We start from the raw sequence: 24049 nt of genomic DNA on the forward strand, positions 1-24049 counted from the left end.
GTGACCAATACTTTGCACAATCCTCCAATTGTGGTCTCACCAGTGCCATGTATAACTCTCTACTTTTGCATTCAATTCCTCTCGCACTAAATAATCGTTCTATTAGCTTTCCGAATTAGTTCCTGTATCTGCTGTACTAAATTTTGCAATTCATGCAAAGTTACTCAGATTTTTCTTTTTGTGTCCTATAACCAAGAAGACTCTCCCTGCAGGCTTGCAAATCAAGTGCAACTGATGTAAACTCTCAATACTGATTAATTCACCATGAGGATATAGATAATTTTGAGTTAGGATTGTTTTCTAATATAAAGGTTCATTTAAAAATGCAAAAGATCACAGAAGAAGGCAGATTAACAGAGTGGCTGGGAAGGTATATGGGATGCTTGCCTTTATCATTCCTAGTTAAAAATCAGCGCTGCGCTCTGAAAGCTGCGCTTCCAAATAAATCTGTTGGACTATAACCTGGTGTTATGTGATTTTTAACTTTGTTCACCCCAGTCCAACACCGGATCCTCCATATCATGTTTAGGAGCCATTGCACAGATTATAAGAGCAGGGAAATCACAGTTCAAGTACTGCATACAGTCCTGCTCATCACACTATAGGAAAGATATAATTGCACTGGAGAGGGTACAAAGGAAATTTACCAGGATGTAGCCGATCAGCTATGAAGACAGGCTTGAGTTGATAAAGGTAGTGCAGTTGATGTCTGGATAAATTTCAGCAAGGCTTTTGACAATGTCTTGAATGATAGACTGCATAAGAAGCTAAGACTCCATGGACTCAGGTCATTTTGGTAAACTGGATCTAAAATTGGCTTAGTAGCAAAATGCAGTGGATGGTAGTCTAAGGTGTTTGTGACTGGAAGCAATTAATGCTCTGGTAATGTGTTGTAACACGGGCACAATATGGCTGCTTATTGTGTACATTAATGATCCAGACACAGGTGTGGGAGGTTTGATCACTATGTTTACAAATAACATGAAAATTGGTAGCTTGGTAAACAGCCAGGAGGAAAATCTTACAGGATGATGTAGATGGACTAGTCAGATGGGGTAAAGTGGCAAATGAAATTTAATCCTGAAAAGCGTGAGGTGATGCATTTCAGAAAGACTAATACGGCAAGGGAGTATTGTGTTTCCCAGCCCCATAAAACATCAACATTTTGGCTGTATAAATCCACAAGCACCCTCCAACTCTTTTCAGCTATGACATGCCATTAGTAGTAGTCAGCTTCAATTTTTCACACGCTTTGCTTACCTTGAAACAGGGGACAAGGAAATTACGCAACTCACATAGCTCATCTTATGAACAGCATTGGACTTTAAGACATATCCAATTTTCTCCACATGTTCATGGCATTTTAAAATAATGATCACCCACATCGGTTAACTTCTTAGAATCATAGAACCCCAACAGTGTAGAAACAAGCCCTTCTGCCCAACAAGTCCACACCAAGCCTCTGAAGAGTAACCCCCCCCCCCCCTCCCCCAACCGGATCCATTTCCCTATTATCCTATATTTACCCCTGACTAATGCACCTAGCCTACACATCCCTGAACACACACTATGGGCAATTTAGCATGACCAATTCACCTAACCTACACATTTTTGGTTTGTGGGGGGAAACCGGAGCACCCAGAGAAAACACACGCAGACACGGGCAGAATGTGCAAACTTCACACAGACAGTCGCCACGGGCTGGAATTGAATCCAGGTCCCTGGCACTGTGAGACAGCAATGCTAAACACTGAGCTACTGTGCCGCCCTATTTAAAGTCCATCCCAGTTTTTTAAGGGTTTTTATGATGGGTTAACAGTTGCCTTTAACATAGAATTTAGGAGTAGGGAAGGCTATTTTGCCCTTCAAGCTCCACCATTCAAATGTTCATGGTTGATCATCCAAATCAGTACCATGTCCTCTGTTTCACTCCATACCATTAAGTGCCTTTAGCCTTAAAATATTCAAAGTTTTGGCTTCAACTGTTTTCTGTGTCTTTAAACATTTTCTGTGACAGAGAATCCCACAAGCTCACCAATCTCTGGGTGAAGAAATTTCTCCTCATTTCGGTCCGACACTGCCTACCCTGTACAGTTAGACTGAGACCTCTGGATTTGGACTCCTCAGTCATTGGGAACATCCTTCCTGTTTTACCCCACCTAGTCTTATTAGAATGTTAGAGGTTTCCATGAGAAATGCCCTCTTTCTTTTAAACTTCAGTGAATATAGTCCTTACAAGCCAGTCTCTCTCTAAACGTCAGTCCTACTATTCCAGAGATCAATCTGGTAAACCTTTGTTACACTCACTCCATAGCCAAAACATCTCCCTCAGACAAGGAGATCAAAACTGTATCCAAGTGGGATCTTGAAGATCTGGTCCCTCTATTTCGCGAACGGTCAATAAACACTAGCAATTCAGCCTGATTCTGTAAGATTTCACACTTTTATTCAATCTCAGCTGGGCACAGGTTGTCCAGTAACACAGAGGTTAAACATTTCTGGTTCCTCAGAGAAACTGCGCACATGGCTTAAAACAGACATTTTTATACCTTTTTTGAGAGAAGTACAGGCCATCATTACAGAGCACATTCAGACAATTACCAATCAATTTTAATGAAATGGCTTTATTGATAGCAACTTAGCTCAATGATATTTCCTGGGAGTCAACCTTGTTTTCCAACATCCAAGTACTCCTATCTCATGAACCTAGTCTCTGCACCTGCACTTGCAAGGTCAGTTAGGATGGTTAGGAAGTCTTATCTAGCCTAGTTATTTCTATGGTGTAAAGGATGCATTGTCTGCTAATCTTTGTTGAGACAGACTATGGTTAGTTTAGCTCTTAGCAGGGTTAAAAGCCATCTTATGCAGCTTTAAGCAGAATTGTCAATTTGCAGCCTAGAAGCCATTTTGTCATGTTATTTGCATTAAGACACCATTTTATTGCTGCCTATGTTAGTAAGAGCATTTATTAAATGAGTGCTCCTGACTACAACTAGTTACTCCAGCCTGTATTCAGATTTCAGATTCTCAATCTCACCAAGGGCAGCCCTTCTCCTGTACTGAACAAAGCACTAGCCTTCCTCATTGTCTTCTGCATATTTACTTTCAGCTATTGATGTACACAGACACCCAGGTCATTTTGGAGTTGCCTTCTCACCCAATCTATTGTCATTCCCACTTATATCCTCAAGCCCATGTGCTTTAGTTGTAGGGATAGTCAACATGGCTTTGCATGTGGGAAATTGTGTCCCACTGACTTGATTGAGTTTTATGAAGAATTGACAAAAAAGACTAATGAAGGCAGAGCAGTGGGCATTGTCTCTATGGACTTCAAGGGTTAAGGACAAGGGTTCCACATGGTAGACTGATTAGCAAGGTTAGGTCATATGGAATCTAGGGAGGGCTAGCCATTTGGATATAAAATTGGTTTGAAGGTAAGAAACAGAGGGTGGTGCCGGATGGTTGTTTTTGGACTGGAGCCTGTGATCATTGATGTATCACAAGGATTGTTGTTGGGTTGACTGCTTTATGTCAATTATATAAATGATTTAGATATGATTATAGGAAAAATGGTTAGTAAGTTTACAGATGACACCAAAATTGGTGGTGCAGTGGACAGTGAAGAAGGTTATCTAAGCGTACTGTGGAATCTTAATCAGATGGGCCGGGGAGTGACTGATGGAGCTTAATTTAGGTAAACGTGAGGTGTTGTATTTTGATAAAGCAAAGCAGGTGGGGTTCTGGGAGTGTTGCTGAACAAAGAGAACTTGGGGTCTTTGTTCTCAGTTCCTTGAAAGTGGAGTCACAGATAGACAGGGTAGTGAAGAAGGCCTTTATAAGTTAGTGTATGATGTATAGGAGTTGGAGTGCCATGTCTCGACTGTACAGGACATTGGTTAGGTCACTTTTTGAATACTGCAAGTGTTTCTGATCTGCTTGTTTTAGATAAGATAACGTTAAGGGTGCAGAAAAGATGTACAAGGATGTTGCCAGGATTGGAGAGTTTGAGCTACAGGGAGAGCTGAATAGACTGGGGCTGTTTTTCCTGGAGTGCTGGAGGCTGTGGAGTGACCTTACAGAGATTTATAAAACCATGAGGGGCATGGATAGGTGAATAGCTAAGGTCTTTTTCCCAGAGTAGGGGAGTCCAAAACTACAGGAAATAGGCTTAAACTGGAGGGCATAGAGGTATCTAAGCAGCAACTGTTTCAAACAGAGAGTGGTGTGTGTATGGAATGAGCTGCCAGGGGAAGTGTTGGAGGCTAGTACAATTACAACATTTAAAAGGCATCTGGATGGGTATATAAATAGGAAGGGTTTTGATGGAAAAGCACAGCAGGACAGGCAGCATCCGAGGAGCAGGCTTTTGCCTGAAATGTCGATTCTCCTGCTTCTCGGATGTTACCTGACCTGCTGTGCTTTTCCAGCACCACACACTCTACTCTAATCTCCAGCATCAGCTGTCCTCACTTTCACCAGGGTTTAGATGGGCCAAACACTGGCAAATGAGACAAGATTAATCTAGGATATCTGATTGGCATGGACGAGTTGAATCAAACGGTCTGTTTCCATGCTGTAAAACTGTATGACTCTATGACACTCTCTCTTAAGTGGGTGCTTATTGAAAGCCTTCTGAAAGCTCAAGCAAACCACATGCGCTGGTTCCCCTTTCTCAATTCTACTAGTTACATCCTCAAACAATGTCCAATTGATTTGTCAAGTATGATTTCCCTTTCGTAAATCCATTAGTCTGAGTTTGTCACTGTTTTCCAAGTGCTCTGATATTAAGTCTTTTCTCATGGATTCTGGCATTTTCTCCAAATTGATACAATGTTAATTACTCACTAACTCCTGGCTTTTTCTCCACCTCTTCTTTTAAAATAGAAGGGTTACATTAGTTCCCTTCCAATCCATTCAAACTATTCCAGAGTGCACAGAATCTTGAAAGAGAACCACCAATTTACTGTTTATTGGACCGCTTCTTTAAGCATTTTGGGATGTAAGTTATCAGGCCCTGGGGCTTAATCAGCCTTTACTCCTACCAATTTCCTCAAAACCTTTTCCCTGCAGTTCCTCTCACTCACTCTACCCTGTCTTTCCCAATAACTTGGACACTATCTATGTCCTCCTTTGGGATGGCAAAAACAAAGTATCTATTCAAATCATCTGCAATTTCTTTGTTCTCTATAACAACTTCCCAGTTTCTGATTGGGAGGGTGCTATGTTTGTCTTTCTCTTTATGTACCTATCAATTTATGATCAGTTTGTATGTTCCCATGAGTTTACTCTCATACTCGATTTTAATCAATCCCTTTGTCCTTTGTTGAAATTTAAACTCTTCCATATCCTCAAGTCTGCACTTTTGGGTCACTACGGTGGGGGTTCTCCCATTTCTTTCCTTTTTTTTAGATTTAGTTGTTACATTCTCTGTCACCACGTCCTCTCTCTCTCTCCTCTCCCCAGTGGAACTGTTTGCTCTTTCAAGTCTGGCAGTTAGACACACTGCCTTTCCCACATTCCGATCACTATCAACATCTTTTCTCCGCCCGCACTATATACCCCATTACCTCAATCCCCCAAACTATAACTTAAATGCTGCCCCCTCCACATTTTACTTCAGTCCTGATGAAGGTTATGTAGACTCGAAATGCTACCTTTCTCTCTTTCCATGGATGCTGACACTGCAATCTCCAGCATTTGTTGTTTTCCTCAATTTAGCACAGCTATCTCATGTCTCACCACTGTAGTGTCCTTTATTTAAATTCAGGAGCCTGATCTTAGAATCAACTTCATCACTGCTAATTTTACATGAAGAAGTCTCTCTTCTCCAAGTGGCCTCACGAAGCTTTCTCAGTACACAACATTAATGCCAGCATCTGGGTAATTATCATACAAATTTGTTAATACACACATTTTAAATCAACGGCTTTAGTGAATAATGAATACTTAATAAAAGTCCATTCACAAAAAACATCAATTTTATTGTAATTAGTCTCAACATTACATGTTAAGAGAATAAGCTTTGGTGCTGATGGGTATGTTTGCGTTGCCACAACAATGACACTCATGCTTGATCATTTCCAGGAACTGAATCAATATTACCATAAACGAGAGATGATAGTGATTACAATGGGTGTGGATCTGCTAGATTCAGAAACATTGCATAACTTACACAGAACAGAATATTCCACAACTGTTGCAATTTTTCTATAGCTTCCCACAAAATCTATGCAATGTAGGCATTTTTGTCATTCCAAATAACTACCCTGTACACAGTTAATAAGGTCCGTGAAAGCGTATCATTCACTTTATTTATGTGTAGCAAAAACATTGGTAAATCGTCTAAAACGTTTCGGCAGAAATGTCTTCTACTTACACACAATTTCTTGTCGCCAAGTCTTTATGAATAACTTCTCTCCTGGCTAGGTAACTCATTCCACAGGCAATCTGAATGGCCATATGTACAAGGTCCTGCTGAGATATTGCCTGTGAAAAATACAAAATACACAAATTATTATGAATTACTTTGGTTTCAACTAATTTGCACAAAAGTAAACGTAACTACATTGAAGCATTAGAAGCCCTGGGGTTGATAACTGACAAGACGAAGGGATGCTTCATCAATGCTAAAACAACTTAGTTCCAAGATCTCGACATAATGAAGTTCACCAAACTCATCCAAGAGGTCAAGGTCCATGAAACATCTTCAAATATGACTTCTCATCAGGTGCAGCATCAGGCTCAAGCAGGACCATGTACCTCTCCATGCGTCACTGCCCCTTCATCCTTGTTCCAATAATCTCTCTCAACTGTGACTCATGCCTCAAATTCAAGCTTCACCAGGTCCAAACTCAATCAAGTTGGGCCAAATGGCCTGTTTCCACATTGTTGGGATTTTATGATTCTATCATGATTTAGTCAGTTGTAGATCTTACAATAACAAAATTACAATGGTCTTTGATAAACTCTCTACCCAGGTGAACCATTTAAGCACATAACTATGAATACTTCAGTGCTGATTTCCAAAATTTTTAAGCTTTATAAATAAAATTCAGCATGAGTAGCCATTGTAGTAAATATACACAGAGTCCACTGCAGTAAAGTTGGGTTTTATAGTACACCACCTAGAACTGAAGCGCATGTCAAACTTTTCCTGCATACAAACTCTTGGTTTCTTGTCAAATTTTCCCCTTTACCCTCCAAATAATTGAGGACGAGAAATTCATTTGCTCTAACTTTGGGCACAGGGGTAACACTTCATTGTTTAGCTTGAGGGTAGACTCACACAAAATTCCTGTGCCCTTCTCACCTAATAATCGTGTCACTCGTTGGTGTGTCCTCAGTGCAACTCTAGGATTTATAATACTGCTATGTAAGCTCTGCACACAACAGGAGGCTCCAACAAGAGTGTTAGCCTTTCATTCAATACAGGCAGCCTATTTCTCTTATAGCTAAGAAACACAAAAAGAGTGTTGTCATGGAAATTCTTGGAAATTAATGATCAGTGCATACAAAGGATTCATATTAATGGATATTACCAGGTCTCTGGACCTGAGGGCGGGCAGAAATGCTAAAAGAGATTGACCAAGGGGTGGTCAATATTAGTGAATGCATTTTCTCATGACATTTCTGACCCACCATACAAGCAATCTCTCACTGCTCCCAACCCCAACTCAATCAGCAACATTTGTTGCCGAAGGACTTTCAGTTAACATCCACAAGCATTAACTTATCTTCACAGACCCACCTCTCACTGCTTTCACACAGCTGCACCTGGATTATGTGCATCAAACTGTGATGTGCACTTTGCATTTTTGCATGCAGACATCCATACTGAAGCATAAATAGACCATTCTGCTAGCTTGCTATTTAGTAAGATCAAAGCTGATCTGTTTTGTGTTTTAAATTTTAAATCCTGCCGAACAAGAATCTATCCACCTTAGCCTTGAAACTGCCTCTACCACTTACTGATGTAAAAAAATCCAAAGTCTCACAACCCTCAGAAAAAAATTCTAATCTCTGTTCTGAAAGGATAACCTTTAAGTGCCCCCTAGTTCTGCACTCAACTGCAACAGGAAACATCTTTTCAGAATCTTCAGTCACCCTTCAATCTTCTAAATTCCAGTGGAAATAAGCCCAACCTGTCCAACGTTTCCTCACAAAATGACCCAGGCATCAATTTAATAAACTTCCTCTGACCTGCCTCCAATGCATTTACGTTCTTCCTTAAATAAGGAATCCAAAACTGCACAAAGTATTCAAGATGTAGTCTTGTTAATGCCATTTATAACTGAAGCATAGCATTCTTACTTTTATGTTCAATTCCTCTTCTTTTAAAGGATATCATCTGATTACCCGTCTTAATTACATGCTGTATCTGCATACTAACTTTTTCTGACTCATGCACCATAACTTTACAATAGGGAATTTTGTAGTTATTCTCAGTTTAAGTTGCTTTTTCATGTTTTTGGCCATTTTTTGTCAACTTGTTCAATTTATTTGTCTCAAACCTCCTTATCCCTTCATCACAAAACAATTTCCTACGTATTTGGGCAGCACAGTGGCACAGCGGTTAGCACTGCTGCCTCACAGCACCAGGGACCTGGGTTCAATTCATACATTGGTCAACTGTCTGTGTGGAGTTTGCACATTCTCCCTGTGTCTACGTGGGTTTCCTCCGAGTGCTCCGGTTTCCTCCCACAGTCCAAAAAATGTGCAGGATAGGTGAATTGGCCATGCTAAATTGCCCGTAGTGTTAGGTGTAGGAGTAAATGTAAGAGAATAGCTCTGGGTGGATTGTTCTTCGGAGGATCGGTGTGGACTTGTTGGGCCGAAGGGCCTGTTTCCACAATGTAAGTAATCTAATCTAAAAAAAAGCCTGCAAATGTAGCTACCATGCCCTTATTCCCCACATCTAAGTCATTGGTGTAAGTTAAATGTTGAGGTCTCAGCACAGATCCTTGCAGCATTCTGGTATACTCTCTGTTTTCAGTCAGCCAAGCTTGTTCCCATATAAAAATGCCACTATTTTCTCTAAAAAAAAACGTTTAATGTGATACTTATCAAATACCTTTTGATTATTTGAATACAAACATTTACAGGCTCAACCTTACAGCACTCTTTCAAAGAACTCCAAATAAATTGGTTAAACATGATTTCCTATTGATAATTATCATGCTAACTCTTCCTGATCATCTTGAGTTGCTCTAAATATGCAGCTATAAAGTCTTTAATGATTAATTCTGATACCATCCCCCCAACAGAAGTTAACTGGCCTAGTTCTTTGTTTTTGGCCTCCATTAGATTAGATTAGATTACTTACCAGTCTTACCTGCAGGACAAAGTGGCACAGAGTAAAAGGAAGTAGAGCATAGTAAGCAGGAGACAAAGTTTTCCATACCTCCTGAGGTTTATAGAGTGCCCTGCATTATGGTACTGACCGCAATACAGCATTCTGCATCATCTGTCTTGAAAGGAATGGCATCTGTTTGTCTTCTCAACCTCCAATCACCTTCATTCTGCTATTTGGCATGAAGCTGACAATGCAGATAATGCGATTACTTCCTGTTTCCACTCCACCTTACTTCTCTCAGAATAATCAACTCCTTTCTGAGTTCCTGTTTTCAGTCAGCAAGAAATGTAACCTATTTCATGGCCACTTCCTCTTGGTTTCTTGTTTAAGTCCTTTTCTGCTTCCTTTATATTCCTCAAGGATCTTGTTTGATTTTTGTTTCCTTAACCTTCCATACGCTTTCCTTTTCCTTTTTGACTAATTTTGCAATATCTCTTATTATCTATGGTTCCCGAATCTTGCCATTCCTAACATTCATGAGTCAGAAAAAGTTGATCTTGAACGCTGATCAACTCGCCTTTAAAAGATGTCCACTCCCAATCTAATTTCTTCTATTCATGCCTGACACTCCCAAGACAGGAGGGACGTGTGAGTTGCAGCTAAGCCCGAAGGGCATTAGCCGAACTGGTGGCCTGATGTGTGTTTACTTTAATGCAAGGAGTATAACAGGTAAAACAAGTGAATTTAAAACCTGGATTAGTATGATGTGGTAGCCATTATACAAACTTGATTGACAGAAGAACAGGATTGGCAGCTCGAAGTTGTGTGGTTTAGATGTTTTGGGTGTGATTGAGAAGGATGGAAGAGCGGTGGAGTACTTGCAATGAAGATTAAGGACAATATCCTGGTTGCAAAAAAGAAAGGACTTTGAAGGCTCATCCAGTAAGGACATACGGATAAAATTCAGGAATAAGGAAGATTCAATTGCTACAAAGGGGCTATACTACAGGCCTCCCAAGAGCCAACACGGAACAAGAGGAACAGATATGTAAGCAGATCAGGGAATGGTTTAAAGACAACAGTGTCAGTGGGTGATTTCAACTTCCCCATGTTGACTCGGACCCACTTATTGCCAAGGGCTTAGATGGGGCAGAAATTATGGTCATTCAGGAGGGCTTCTTGAAACAATATAGTCTAGCTAAAGAAGGGCCCATATTAGGTCTTGTATTGAGAAATGAGCTGGCCAGGTGATTGAAGTTTCAGTGGCGGAGTATTTTGGGAACAGTGACCATAATTCAGAAAGGTTTAAGATAGTTATGGATAAGACTGATCGTAGAGTCACAGAGTCATACAGCACAGAAACAGACTCTTTGGTCCAATTCATCCACATCGACCAGACATCCCAATCTGACCTTGGCCCATTTGGCCCATAAGCCTTTAAACCATTCCAATTCATTTGCTCATCCAGATGCCTTTTCAAATGTTGAAATTTTACCTGCTCCACCACTTCCTTTGGCAGCTCATTCCATAGATGCACCACCCTCTGGGTGAAAAAGTTGCCCCTCAGGTGGAATAAATAGATCCTTTTCAGAATGGCACAAATGGGGTGCCGCAGGGTTCAGTGCTGGGACCTCAGCTGTTCACAATATACATTAACAATGGATGAAGGAATTGAATGCCATTGTCCCCAAATTTGCAGATGACACTAAGCTGAGTGGCAGTGAACACTTTGAGGAGGATGCTAAAAGGCTGCAGGGTGACAATGACAGACTGACTGAGTGGACAAACAGTTGGCAAATGCAAAATAATGTGGATAAATTTGAGGTAATCCACTTTGGTCACAAAAGCAGGAAAGCATTATCTGAATGATGGCAGTTGAGGAAAAGGTGAGGTGCAACAAGACCTGGGTGTCATGGTGAAAAAAATCGCTGAAGGTTGGCTTGCAGGTGTAGCAGGCTGTGAGGAAAGCTAGTGGCATGCTGGTCTTCATAGCAAGAGGATTTGAGTATTGGAGCAAAGATGTCTTGTTGCAGATATAGAGGACCTTGGTGAGGCCACACCTTGAGTATAATGCGCAGTTTTGGTCTCCTTGTCTGAGGAAAGACATTCTTGCTGTTGAGGGAGCCCAGCAGACTGATTCCCATGATGGCAGAACTGACAGATGAGGAAAGATTGGATCAAGTGGGCTTGTATTCGTTGGAATTTAGAAGAATTAGGGAGGATTTCATAGAAAAGTATAAAATCCAAATGGGACTGGACAGGCTAGATATGGGAAGAATGTTCCTAATGTGGGGAAGTCCAGAAGAAAGGGTCACAATCTAAGAATAAAGGGTTAACCATTCAGATGAGGATGAATTATTCACTCAGAGATTTATGGAATTCTCTCCCATAGGAAACTATTGGGGCTGGATATTCAAAAGAGAGCCCCTTGCAGCTAAAGGGATCATGGAGTATGGGAAGAGGGTTGCAATGGGATACTGAGATTGCATGGATCAGCCATGATTGTGTTGAATGTGGTTGAGGTTCGAAGGGCCAAATGGTCTAAGTTCATTGTCTATGGAACATGTTCATCTTGGTGTCCAGTTACTAGCGGCATTCCACAAGGGTCAGTGTTGGGTCCATTGCTGTTCATCATTTTTATAAATGACCTGGATGAGGGCTTAGAAGGGTGGGTTTGTAGGTTTGCGGGGGACACTAAGGTTGGAGGAGTTGTGGATAGTGACGAAGGATGTAGCAGGTTGCAGAGAGACATAGATAGGATACAGAGCTGGGCTGAGAGGTGGTAAATGGAATTTAATGTGGACAAGTGTGAGGTGATACATTTCGGATGGAGTAATCGGAATGCAAAGTACTGGGCTAATGGTAAGATTCTTGGGAGTGCAGATGACCAGAGATCTCGGTGTCCATGTATACAGATCCCTTAAAGTTGCCACCCAGATTGACAGGGTTGTTAAGAAGGCATACAGTGTTTCGGCCTTTATTAATAGGGGGATTGAGTTCCGGAACCAGGAGGTTATGCTGCAGCTGTATAAAGCTCTGGTAAGGCCACACTTGGAGTATTGTGTACAGTTCTGGAGGATGTGGAAGCTTTGGAAAGTGTGCAGAACAGATTTACTAGGATGTTGCCTGGTATGGAAGGAATGTCTTACGAGGAAGGGCTGAGGGCCTTGAGGCCTATTTAGATACAAATCACTAAAAATGCCGGAGGAAACATCACAGAAGTGCTTCACAGGAGGCTCCCAAGCACTGAGGATGTCACCTAGACAGGAGATGAACGTCTGCAACACAAATTCCTAGCTCGGTGAACAGAACCACAACAAGTAGTAAGGGTATGGAATGCTTTGCCTGCAACGGGAGTAGATTCGCCAAGTTTAAGTGCATTAAAGTTGTCATTGGACAGGCATATGGACGTACATGGAATAGTGTAGGTTAGATGGGCTTCAGATTAGTATGACAGGGCGGTGCAACATTGAGGGCTGAAGGGCCTGTATTGTGCTGTAATGTTCTATGTTCTATGTCTACTCCTGCAGCTATGTTCTATATTTTAATGTCCTTTTTTAATCTTTCCCCTCTCATCTTAAACCCATGTCCTTTAGTTTTGGACTCCCCTAGAGAAAGGTCTTGGCTATTCACCCTACCCATGCCCGTCATGATTTTATAAAGCTCTATAAGCCTCAGTGTCTGATGCTCCAAGGAAAGCAGCCCTAGCCTATTGAGCCTGTCCCTATTGCTCAAACCCTCCAGTCCAGGCAACATTCTTGTAACATTTTTCTGCCTCTTATCAAGCTTAGCATTCTTCCTTTTAAAGGGTTGACAGGAATGGTATGCAGTTTTCCCAAAAGTGGCCTCATCAAAGCTCTGTACAACTGCAACAATGACATCCCAACTCCTATACTCAATCTTATGACCAATGAAGGCAAGTGTGCCAAGTGGTCCTTGGGTGAAAATGCTAAATTGGGGAAGGAAAATGAATTCCATGTTCATTAACCTGGCCCTGCTTGTTCTTCCTATTAGACTTACTTGACTCAACATTGACCTTTTCCCTTTAAACACTCCACAAACTCTGGTTCCCATCCCCGTGTTACACTAGTTTAACCCTCCCAAGTGGTGCAGCAAATCACCCTACAGGATATTGGTGCCCCTTTGATTTAGGTACAATTTGTCTTCCTTGTATGGATTCCTTCTGCACTGGAAAATATTTCAGTCATCCAGCCATCTGAAACTCTCCTTCCTATACTATCTCGTTAACCTCACATTCAACTGTATTATCTTCCTATTTCTGGCTTCACTGGCACATGGCACAGGGGTAATCCCGAGCTTACATTCCCAGAGGTCTTGCTTTTCAACTTCCCACCGGACTCCGTAAATTCCCTTTGCAGGAGCTCATCTCTCCTTCCGACTATGACATTAGTCTCACTGTGGGCCATGCCCTCCGGCTGCTCACCCTACCCCTTCAGTATGTCCTGCACCCACTACAGACACATCCTTGATTCTGCCACCATGGGAGGCAACTCTCCATCCTGGAGTCTCACTCTCTGCCCCTGACTCCAGTTCCCTATCACGATCGTTTGCCAACACGTTGGCCATCCCTGCTGTACAATAAAACTAACTGTGGTGCCACTGGCGTGGTTGCTGCTGTTGTTTTGTCAAGAGGCCATTTCTCCCACAGTATCCAAAATGGTATACCTGTCTGAGGGGGGAATGGCCACAGGGAATTCCAGGCTTATGTCTGTGGTGGACAAAGTATTGGAGAGAACTCTGATAGTCGGGATTTATGATTACTTGGGAAACCATAGTTTGATTAGAGATAGTCAGCATGGCTTTGTGAGGGACAGGTCATGCCTCACAAACCTTGTGAATTCTTTGAGGATGTGATAAAACGCGTTGATGAAGATAGGGCAGTGGATGTGGTGTACATGGATTTTAGCAAGGCGTTTGATAAAGATCCCCATGGTAGGCTCATTCAGAAAGTTAGGACGCATGGAATTCGGGGAAATCTGGCTGTCTGGATATAAAATTGGCTAGCCTGTAGAGGATAGAGGGTGGTGGTAGATGGAAAGTATTCAGCCTGGAGCTCGGTGACAAGTGGTGTTCTGCAGGGATCGGTTCTGGGACCTCTGACCTTTGTGATTTGGATGAGGAAATGGGAGGGTGGGTTAGTAAGTTTGCCGATGACACGAATGTTGATGGACTTATGGATATTATTGTAGGTTGCAACGGGACATTGACAGGATGCAGAGCTAGGCTAAGAGGTGGCAGATGAAGTTCAACTAGAAAAGTGTGAAGTGATTCACTTTGGAAGGTCAAATATGAATGCAGAATACAGGGTTAAAGGCAGGGTTCTTGGCAGTGTGGAGGAACAGAGGGAGCTTGGGGATCCATGTCCACAGATCCCTCAAAGTTGCCACTCATGTTGATAGGGTTGTTAAGAAGGCAGATGGTGTATTGAGTTTAAGAGCTGCGAGGTTATGATGCAGCTCATAAAAGCCTTGGGATATTGTGTTCAGTTCTGGTCACCTCATTATAGGAAGGATGCAGAAGCTTTAGAGAGGGTGTAGAGGAGATTTACCAGGATGCTGTCTGGACTGAAGGACTTGTCTTATGAAGAAAGGTTGAGGGAGCTACGACTTTTCTCATTGGAGTGAAGAAGGATGAGAGGTGATTTGATATAGGTGTGCAAGATGTTGAGAAGCATAGATAGAGTGGATAGCCAGAGACTTCTTCCCATGGAGGATATGTTTATCAAAGGGGGCATAAATTTAAAGTAATTGGAGGAAGGTTTAGGGGAGATATCAGTGGTAGGTTTTTTTACACAGAGAGTGGTGGGTGCATGGAATGCACTGCCGTCAGTGACAATAGAGTCAGATACATTAGGGACATTTAAGTGACTCTTGGATAGGCACATGGAAGTTACTGCAATGAAGGTAATGCAGGTTAGTCTGATCTTAGAGTAGGATAAAAGTTTGGTACAACATCAAGGACCGAAGGGACTTTACTGTGTTGCACTGTTCTATGCTATTCTACACTCTTCTGTTTGTGTAGCCCTTACTTGTGAGAACAACTTGCTAGATTTGCTGTTCCAAACGTTCTCCACCTCATGGATGATCCAGACTAAGTCCATCTGCAGCTCCAAGGGCTTCAATTATAGCTCCTGATTTACCACATAAACACACTCCCTGCATATATGGTCACTATGGACACTGGAAGTGTTCCTGCTTTCCCACATATTGTAGAAGGAACATTCCACGAAGCTGACTTTTCACAAAGCACAAACGTAAGCATTTCACATTTTATCTCCTTCCAGACACTACTCAATCAGTGTCTTTTGTTTTGGAAGCCCAAGATATGCTGACTCACTGCGTATGGGCTGAGGTGGCAGACACATATTGCTGCTCAGGACTCAGACAAGGACCTACATAGGATGACAGTCCAAAGAGCACAGACGAGTATATCCCCAAAAAGGTGGGTGCACAGATTGGTTTGTCAAGCTGCTTCCTGTCATGGTCCAGCAACATAGAGGTGTCTGACTTTAATTTGACATAGAACATAACATGATTCTTGCCCTCTCGTCTAACTCCCTTTGACACAGAAGATCCTCAGACATTGCCACTGCTGCCCTCAGACTATTCACAGATGTCACAGAATCTGTCTGTGACAAATGCAGCACCTCAAAAATCACTCAAGTATTTTCAACACTTCACAAAAAAAAAGTTTAACCTGCATATCATTACCCATGTTTACTTCATGCCTTGTTGCTTCTTTTATTTACAGAGGAACTTGAATATATTCAACCAGAACAATCCTTAGCCCAGACTCTACTGGATAATGTGTTTCAAATTATTCAAAACAGCCTACATATTTATTTTTTTGAATTAATTCTTCTAAATATCTCTAAATTTTTATGAAACTTTCACAGGTTATACAAAAGTACAGTCTCTGAAATTATTCAACATTTTTCTATGTAAGCGGAAACAGGATAAAATTGTTTTGCCTTTTCAACTAGCACTCTATGCCAGCAATGACTGTGCCAATATATTTACAATACACCATTGCTCAAAGGAATTATATAATAACATTTAGCTAATTTAGTTCATATTGTTTTTTGCCATGCAAACCCAATGCCTGTTGTGATTCAGATATGGATTATTTGAAGTATTTACTTCCATGTATTTGGGTCTTGTATATACATTGCTATTAGTTATCGTTTTGACGAAACTCCAAATGTTGCTGCACCCTACAATTTACCAAACAGCTCAATATATTCAGCTGGCATGGGATCTATGTCTGTAGCTTTGGAACAGAAACTTGATAAATTACAGTTCATTGTGATATTGCTACAAAAAGAGAATCTCAGATAATTTTTCCACAGTTTTAAAACGTTCAGCTGGATGTTTTGGGAAATCATTGTTTTAAACTAATTAAGTCTTTAAAATAATTAGGGAAGGGTTTCAGAGAGGGGAAATTTCGTCTTAAAACATGTTGAGAAGCCAACCAAGGATCAGGCTATTTTGGATCTGCCGATGTGTAATGCGGCAGGTTCAAGATATAATGTTAAAGTAATAGATCCCCCTAGAAACTGTGACTGGGTTGGAAACAACTGTAGTAGGCTTAAATGATTGGGAGATGTCGGGGTTGGACTGGGGTGTACCAAGTTAAAAATCACACACCACCAAGTTATAATCCAACAGGTTTATTTGGAAGCATGAGCTTTTGGAGTGCTCCTCCTTCATCAGGTGATCAGTGGTCCAAAAGCTATCGCTTCTAAATAAACCTGTTGGACTATAACCCGGTTTTGTGTGATTTTTGACTCAAATAAAGGTAATTACCTAAGGAATGAAAGCAGAACTGGTTGGAGTGTACTAAGCAAAGTATTTAGCGGCAAAGAGAAACAACTGAAAATGATTGAGAAAATACTTAACAGCTCACAGCAAAGATACAGTCCAGCGAGGAAGAAGGATTCTAGAAAGAGGATGAGCCACCAACGATTACTCTGGGAGGTTAAAGACAGCATCAGGGTGAAAGAAAAACATACAATGTGACAAAGATTAGTGGTAAGCCAGAGGACTGGAAAATTTTAAAAACCAACAAAAGACAACCAAAAAATTTCAGTAATAATTTCACTGGAAGAATTATGGGGAACCAGGAAATCGCAGGTGAGCAACATAAATATTTTATATCAGTTTTTTTTAAACAGGAGAAGACACTACAAGCAGTTTTCAGGTTGCGAACTGGTTCCATTCTTGAGTCTGTGTGCAAGTTGATTTGTAGACAAATTGGAACACAACGTAAAATACCCATGTGCAAGTACGAGGAAACTATCCTATAGTTGGATCTTTAAAATTCAACATGGTCATTTGAAAAGATGAGAGATTTAACAAACAATCCAGGTCTTTTTCAATATATAATTTCAGTTACACCACACTAAACTTTTGCTATACATTCTCTGTCTTAGAGTCATAGAGACACATAGCATGAAAGCAGACCCTTCAGTCCAACCCATCCATGCCAACCAGATATCCTAACCCATTCTAGTCCCACTGCCAGCACATGGCCAATATCCCTCCAAACCCTTCCTATTCATATACCCATCTAGATGCCTTTTAAATGTTGCAATTGTACTAGCCTCCACCACTTCCTCTGGCATCTTATTCCATACATGTACCACCCTCGGTGTGAAGAAGTTGCCCCTTAGGTCTCTTTTATATCTTTTCCCTCTCACCCTAAACCTATGCTCTCTAGTTCTGGATTCCCTCAAATAGACTTTGTCTATTTATCCTATCCATGCCCCTCATGACTTTCTAAACCTCTAGAAGGCCACCCCTCAGCCTCTGACGCTCCAGGGAAAACAGCCTTAGCCTATTCAACCTCTCCCTATAGCTCAAATCCTCCAACCCTGGCAACAGCCTTGTAAATCTTTTCTGAACCCTTTCAAGTTTCACAACATCTTTTCGATAGGAAGGAGACCAGAATTGCATGCAATATTCCAACAGTGGCCTAACCAATGTCATGTACAGCAGTAACATGATCTCCCAACTCTTGTACTCAATACTCTGACCAATAAAGGAAAGCATATTAAACACCTTCTTCACAGGTCTATCTACCAGCGACTCCACTTTCAAGGATCTACAATGACCTGATGAAGGAGCAGCACTCCGAAAGATAGTGCTTCCAAATAAACCTGTTGGACTATAACCTGGTGCTGTGTGATTTTTATCTTTATACATCCCAGACAACACCAGCATCTCCAAATCATGACAAAATTGTTTGAATTCTTTGAGAAGATAATAAGCAGGATGGATAACAGGAAAGCGTGAATGCAATTTATTTGGACCTTCAGAAGATATTTGATAAGGAATCATACATTAGTCGGCTTAATCAGATAAGAAGCCATGATAGATTTGGAATATTGTGTGCATTCTGGTCTCCTTTCTATAGGAAGGATAATGTGAAACTTCAAAGGGTTTACTACGAGGAATCTTGTCGAAAAACTTACTAAAATTTGTGTAGACAACATCCACTACTCTATCCTCATCGAACACCTTTGTCACCTCCTCGAAAAATTCAGTCAGGTTAGTAAGACATGACCTGCCCTGCACAAGGTCATGCTAACTGTCCCAAGTTAGTCCATTCTATTCCAAATGCACCTAAATCATATCCCTAAGAATTCTTTGCAATAGCTTCCGAACCACCATGAGAATCACTGGTCTGTAATTTCCCAGATTATCACTATTTCACTTCCTGAATGGAGGAACAACATTAGCAACAAGGATACTAAAATCTTGGTCAAGGTCCCAGTCATCTCCTCTTGCCTCTCTCAATAATCTGGGGGTAGATATTAATCAGGCCCTGGGGACCCATCCACCTTAATGCTCTTCAAGAGACCCAACACCATGTTTTTCTTGATATTAACATACTGGCATGCACCACGCAAATCTTACTACCCTCCATATCCATAAGATGACAGAGTGTTGATTGAGCAATACGGACAGATTAATTGAGTGAGTACAAACTTGGTAGATGGAAGATGACGTGGGAAACGTTATGGACTCACTAGTTAATATTACAGCAATAACATCATATCATGTTTACTAGAAAGGGAGAGTTCAATGGAACAACATAAATTACACAGCCTGACAGGTTTCCTGGCTGAATTGGTGCACTGTTTCATTGGCTGATCTGGTTTGCTTTGTGCTGGTCTCCAGATTTTGATAGATGATTTCTCCAAGAAAGCTGCTCCTACTGATAAGTGTCACCTGATAAGTTTTCACCCCTTGCTTACAAAGAAATCATCCTCCTCTGTTTTTTTCAGGAAAAAGTTCTGAAGACTTGTGTCCCTTTAAGAAAAAAAATTACCTAATTTCTTCTCATTTCTTTTAAATGGGTGACCCCAATTCTAAATTCTCCCACATTCCTTCCACATCTGCACAGTTGAGAAGTTTCAGGTTCTTGTATGGTTCAATCAAGTCATCATTACTCTTCTAAAATACAGCAAGTAAAAGTCTAGCCTGCTCAACATTTCCTCATAAGTCAACCAGCCCATTCCAATTTTGGTCTGGTAAGCTTTCTCAGAACCACTTTCAATGCACTCACATTTTTCCTGAAAGGTGGTGACCAATAGTGTCCACAGTATTCCAGATACAATCTCACGAATTCCTGTATAACTGAAGATTATACTCTCTATATAACTTCCAACTTAGGTATTCAACTCCTTTTCCAATAAATGATAGCAATCTATTTGCTTTCATTATTAATTAGATAAAAACAATGACTGCAGATGCTGAAAACCAGATTCTGGATTAGAGTGGTGCTGGAAAAGCACAGCAGTTCAGGCAGCATCCGAGGAATAGGAAATTTGATGTTTCAGACAAAAACTCTTCATCAGGAATAGAGGCAGAGTGCCTGCAGGGTGGAGAGATAAATGAGAAGAGGGTGGGGGTGGGGAGAAAGTAACAGAGAATTTCATAATTAATTGCCATACCTGCATACCAGCCTTTCTTTTTTGCTGTATAGCCGGATTGCAAACGCAGAATTATGTTAACACTGTGTTCAATTCCCGCACTAGCTAAGGTTACCATCAAAGACTCTCCTTCTCAACCTCTCCCCTCATCTGAGGTGTGGTGATCCTCAGATTAAACCACTACCAGTAAATCTCTCTCTAACGAGACAGCAGCTCTTTGGTCTGATAGGACTATGGTCACTTTACCAGCCTTTATCAACATGTGTGTAAAGGCACCCAGATTCCCCTGCATTTCAAAGCTCTGCAACCTCTCACTGTTTCGGTATTGTGTTTCTATTTTATTCTTCCTGCCAAAGTGGGCCATTTCACATTTTTTTAATATTATGCTCTGTTTGCCAGATCTGTGTCTACTCACTTAACCCTTCTACATCTTCTGGAGCCTCCTTATGTGCTATTCTGAATTTGTTTTCCTACCTTTGTGTTATCAGCAAATTTGGCAGCTAAACCTTCAGTGATATTACAATAGCTAAGATTCCAGCACTTAGCCAATCTGGAAAAAAAAGTTCATTTATGCCTTCTCTTATCTTCCTGCTAGCCAGCTAACTGGACCCTTCTAGGCCGTCCACATTTCTTATTGTATCTCATTTGCTCTTTTGCTTTGCAGGTTATTTTATTCCTTTCAGTGCTGTTCGGATCTCTTCCAGATTAGATAGATAGATAGATTCCCTACAGTGTGGAAGCATAACCAACAAGTCCACATCGGCCCTCCAAAGAGCAACCCACCCAGACCCATTCCCCAACATTTACCCCGACTAATCCATCTAACACTATGGGCAATTTAGAATGGCCAATTCAGCTAACCTGCACATCTTTGTACTGTGGGAGCATCCAGAGGAAACCGAAGCAAACACAAGGAGAATTTGCAAACTTCACACAGACAGTTGACCAAGGCGGGAATTGAACCCCGGGTCTCTGGTGCTGTGAGGCAGCAGTACTAACCACTGAGCCACCGTGCCGCCCTAATATTGTCATTCCTTTGCTATCTTATTTTTCCTAACATTTCAACATTCAAAGTTAAAATTGGTTGGTAGGTGCCTCAGTGGTTAGCACTGCTGCCTCACAGCGCCAGGGTCCCTGGGTTTGATTCCATCCTTGGGCACCTATCTGTGTGGAATTTGTATTTTCTCCCGCGTTTGCGTGGTTTTCCTCCAGTTATTCCGGTTTCCTCCCACAATCCAAAGATGTACAAGTTAGTTGGATTGGCCATGCTAAACTGTCCCTTAGTGTCCAGGAATGTGTGGGTTAGGTGGATAAGCCATGGTAAATGTAGGTTTAAGGGGATAGGATGCAATTTGGAGTGACAGTATGGACTTAAAGAGCTGAGTGGCCTGCTCCCATACTGTAGGATTTTAAGAAAATCTCGACTCCATCTTTCCTTAATTTTATCTTGTTTCACAAAGGTGACTGCATATATATTAAGCATAGGTTTGAGGATATGTGCCTTTTCTTAAACGAGTTTGGCTGGATGGCCAGTTTGCATTGCAGATTGATGCCAACAGTCTGGGTTCAATTCCAACGCCAGCTGAAGTTACAATGAAAGACTCTCCTCCTCAACCTCTCTCCTCACCTAAGACACCATGGCAGACTAAAACCCCACCCGTTGTCTCTATCTAATGAGAAGGTAGCCCTATGGTTAGGGAGGACTATGGTGACTTTACCTTTATGTATAATTCCTACATCCAGCAATTGCTATTCTGAAGAAATCTTTTTGCTGCTCTTTGATTTTTAGACCTTCATATATTTTGCCTTTAATATAAATATTTCACTACATTAAAAAAAACTGTACCTGTAGGTGTAGTTTCATCAATGCTTTGGACAGACTTTCTTACTTTTATATTGCAACCGCTTGCAATGAAAGCCAATGTTATATGTGTCTCTCCAATTACCTACTGCACCTATATTTTAACTTTTTGTGATGCACATACAAGGATACCCAGGTCCCAAAGTACTGCAGCATACCTCACTATCTTTGTGAAAATAACATTATGCTTTTCTGTTCTCCCTACCAAAGTGGAAAGCCTCACATTTTCCACATTATACACCCTCTGTCAATCTTCTGTCAACACACATGACCAGTTTTTATCCTTTGCAGACTCTTTGCAACCTTCTCACAACTTTCTTTCCTAACCATCTTTGTATGGTCAGCAAATTTGGCTAGAATAGTCAGTCCCTTCTCATAAGTCATTGACATAGATTGCAAATAATTGAGATCCATTTGCAACTCATTAGTTTTTCAACTTGGAAATGATCCATTCCTGCACACTATTTTGCACTTAGTCAGTACTCTAAGACAATTATAACAAGGATTTTGATAAGGTTGCATATGGGAGACTGGTGTTGAAGATAAGAGCCCATGGGATCCAAGAAAATTTGGCTAATTGCATCCAGAATTGACTGAGTAGTAGGAAGCAGAGGGTGATGGTTGTGGCATGTTTTTTGTGACTGGAATCTGTGTTCAGTAGAGTTCCACAGGGATTAGTGTTGGCACCCTTTCTGTTGTGGATTATACAAATGATTTAGCTTAAATGTAGGAGGGCTGATCGGTCAGTTCACAGTTGATTCAAACATTAATGAGATGGTGAATAATGAGGAAGATAGCCTTAGATTACTGGGGGATACATACGAACTGGTCAGAGGCAAATAGAATTCAATCCGAATAAATGATGCACTTGTGCAGGACTAACAAGGCAAGGGAATACATGATGAAAAATAGGACCCTGGGAATCACTGGGGAGCAGCGGGACCTTGGCCTACTTGTCCACCAGTTCCCTGAGGTAGCGATACAGTTAAAGTGTTCAGAAGGTATACAGGATACTCGACTTTATAAGCCGAGGCACCAGCGATGAAGAGCTGGGGGGTTATGTTAGAACTGTACAAAACATTGGTTAGGCCACAGTTAGAGTAGTGGGTGCAGTTCTGAAAACCACAGGAGGAATGTGATCACATCAGAGAGGGTGCAGAGGATATTTACTGGGATGTTGCTTGGGCAGAAGAGGTTTAGTTATGAAGATGGATTGGGTGGACGGGAGTAATTTTCCTTGCAACGGAGAAGATTGAGAGGGGAGACATGACTGAAATGTATTATAATTTGAGAGGCACAGACAAGGTAGATAGGAAGGAACCAAGTGCTGGAAAATGGGATTAGAATAGTTGGGTGATCGTTTTTGACCAACACAGACCTACGCTGGGTGGTAACCATTTATGTTACACTTCACTGTATAACTGGCTTCCAACAAAGGGGGACTAAAAAGATAACAAAACTAGAGAGAAAATAAACGATGAGGGCAAATTAGTAATAAATATAAAAACTGAAAATAAGGGCTAACATATGTAAAAATGAATCTAGGAAGACAGTTTTAGGGAATAAAGAACTGACAGAGGAAATAAACAACTATTTTGCATCAGTCTTTATGGTGGAAGCAACTTTGAACATTTCACTCATTCTAAAGAATATGAGGAGGAAGAATTAAAACCATTATCATCACTAGAAAAATAGTATTAGACAAACTAATGGGGTTAAAAGTCATAAACATTCCTTGTTCTAGATGACTTGCATCCTAGAAGAGGTAGTTACAGAAATGGTAGATGCACTAGTTATAATTTTCCAAAAATCCTTGCATTCAGAAGAATTACCAGTGGATTGGAAAACTGCTATTCACAAAGGGAAGGAGGAGAAAAGCCAATTAGCCTAAACGTATTGTTGGAAAAGTACTGGAACCCATTATTAAGGAAGTAATGAC

General features: G+C 41.1%; 1 protein-coding gene across 2 annotated transcripts in view; it reads right to left on the minus strand.

Moving 5' to 3' along the window:
* The window catches only part of ryk (receptor like tyrosine kinase), a 309552-nt gene that overhangs the window by 40768 nt on the left and 244735 nt on the right, over positions 1-24049 (minus strand). For both annotated transcript variants that reach the window (XM_060835028.1, XM_060835027.1), the window contains one exon: positions 6377-6486. In XM_060835028.1, coding sequence (XP_060691011.1) covers positions 6377-6486 — 110 coding nt within the window. The remainder of the gene's footprint in view (positions 1-6376; positions 6487-24049) is intronic.

This window comes from Hemiscyllium ocellatum, chromosome 13, assembly GCF_020745735.1.
Source record: "Hemiscyllium ocellatum isolate sHemOce1 chromosome 13, sHemOce1.pat.X.cur, whole genome shotgun sequence".
Classification (NCBI taxonomy): Eukaryota; Metazoa; Chordata; class Chondrichthyes; order Orectolobiformes; family Hemiscylliidae; genus Hemiscyllium; species Hemiscyllium ocellatum.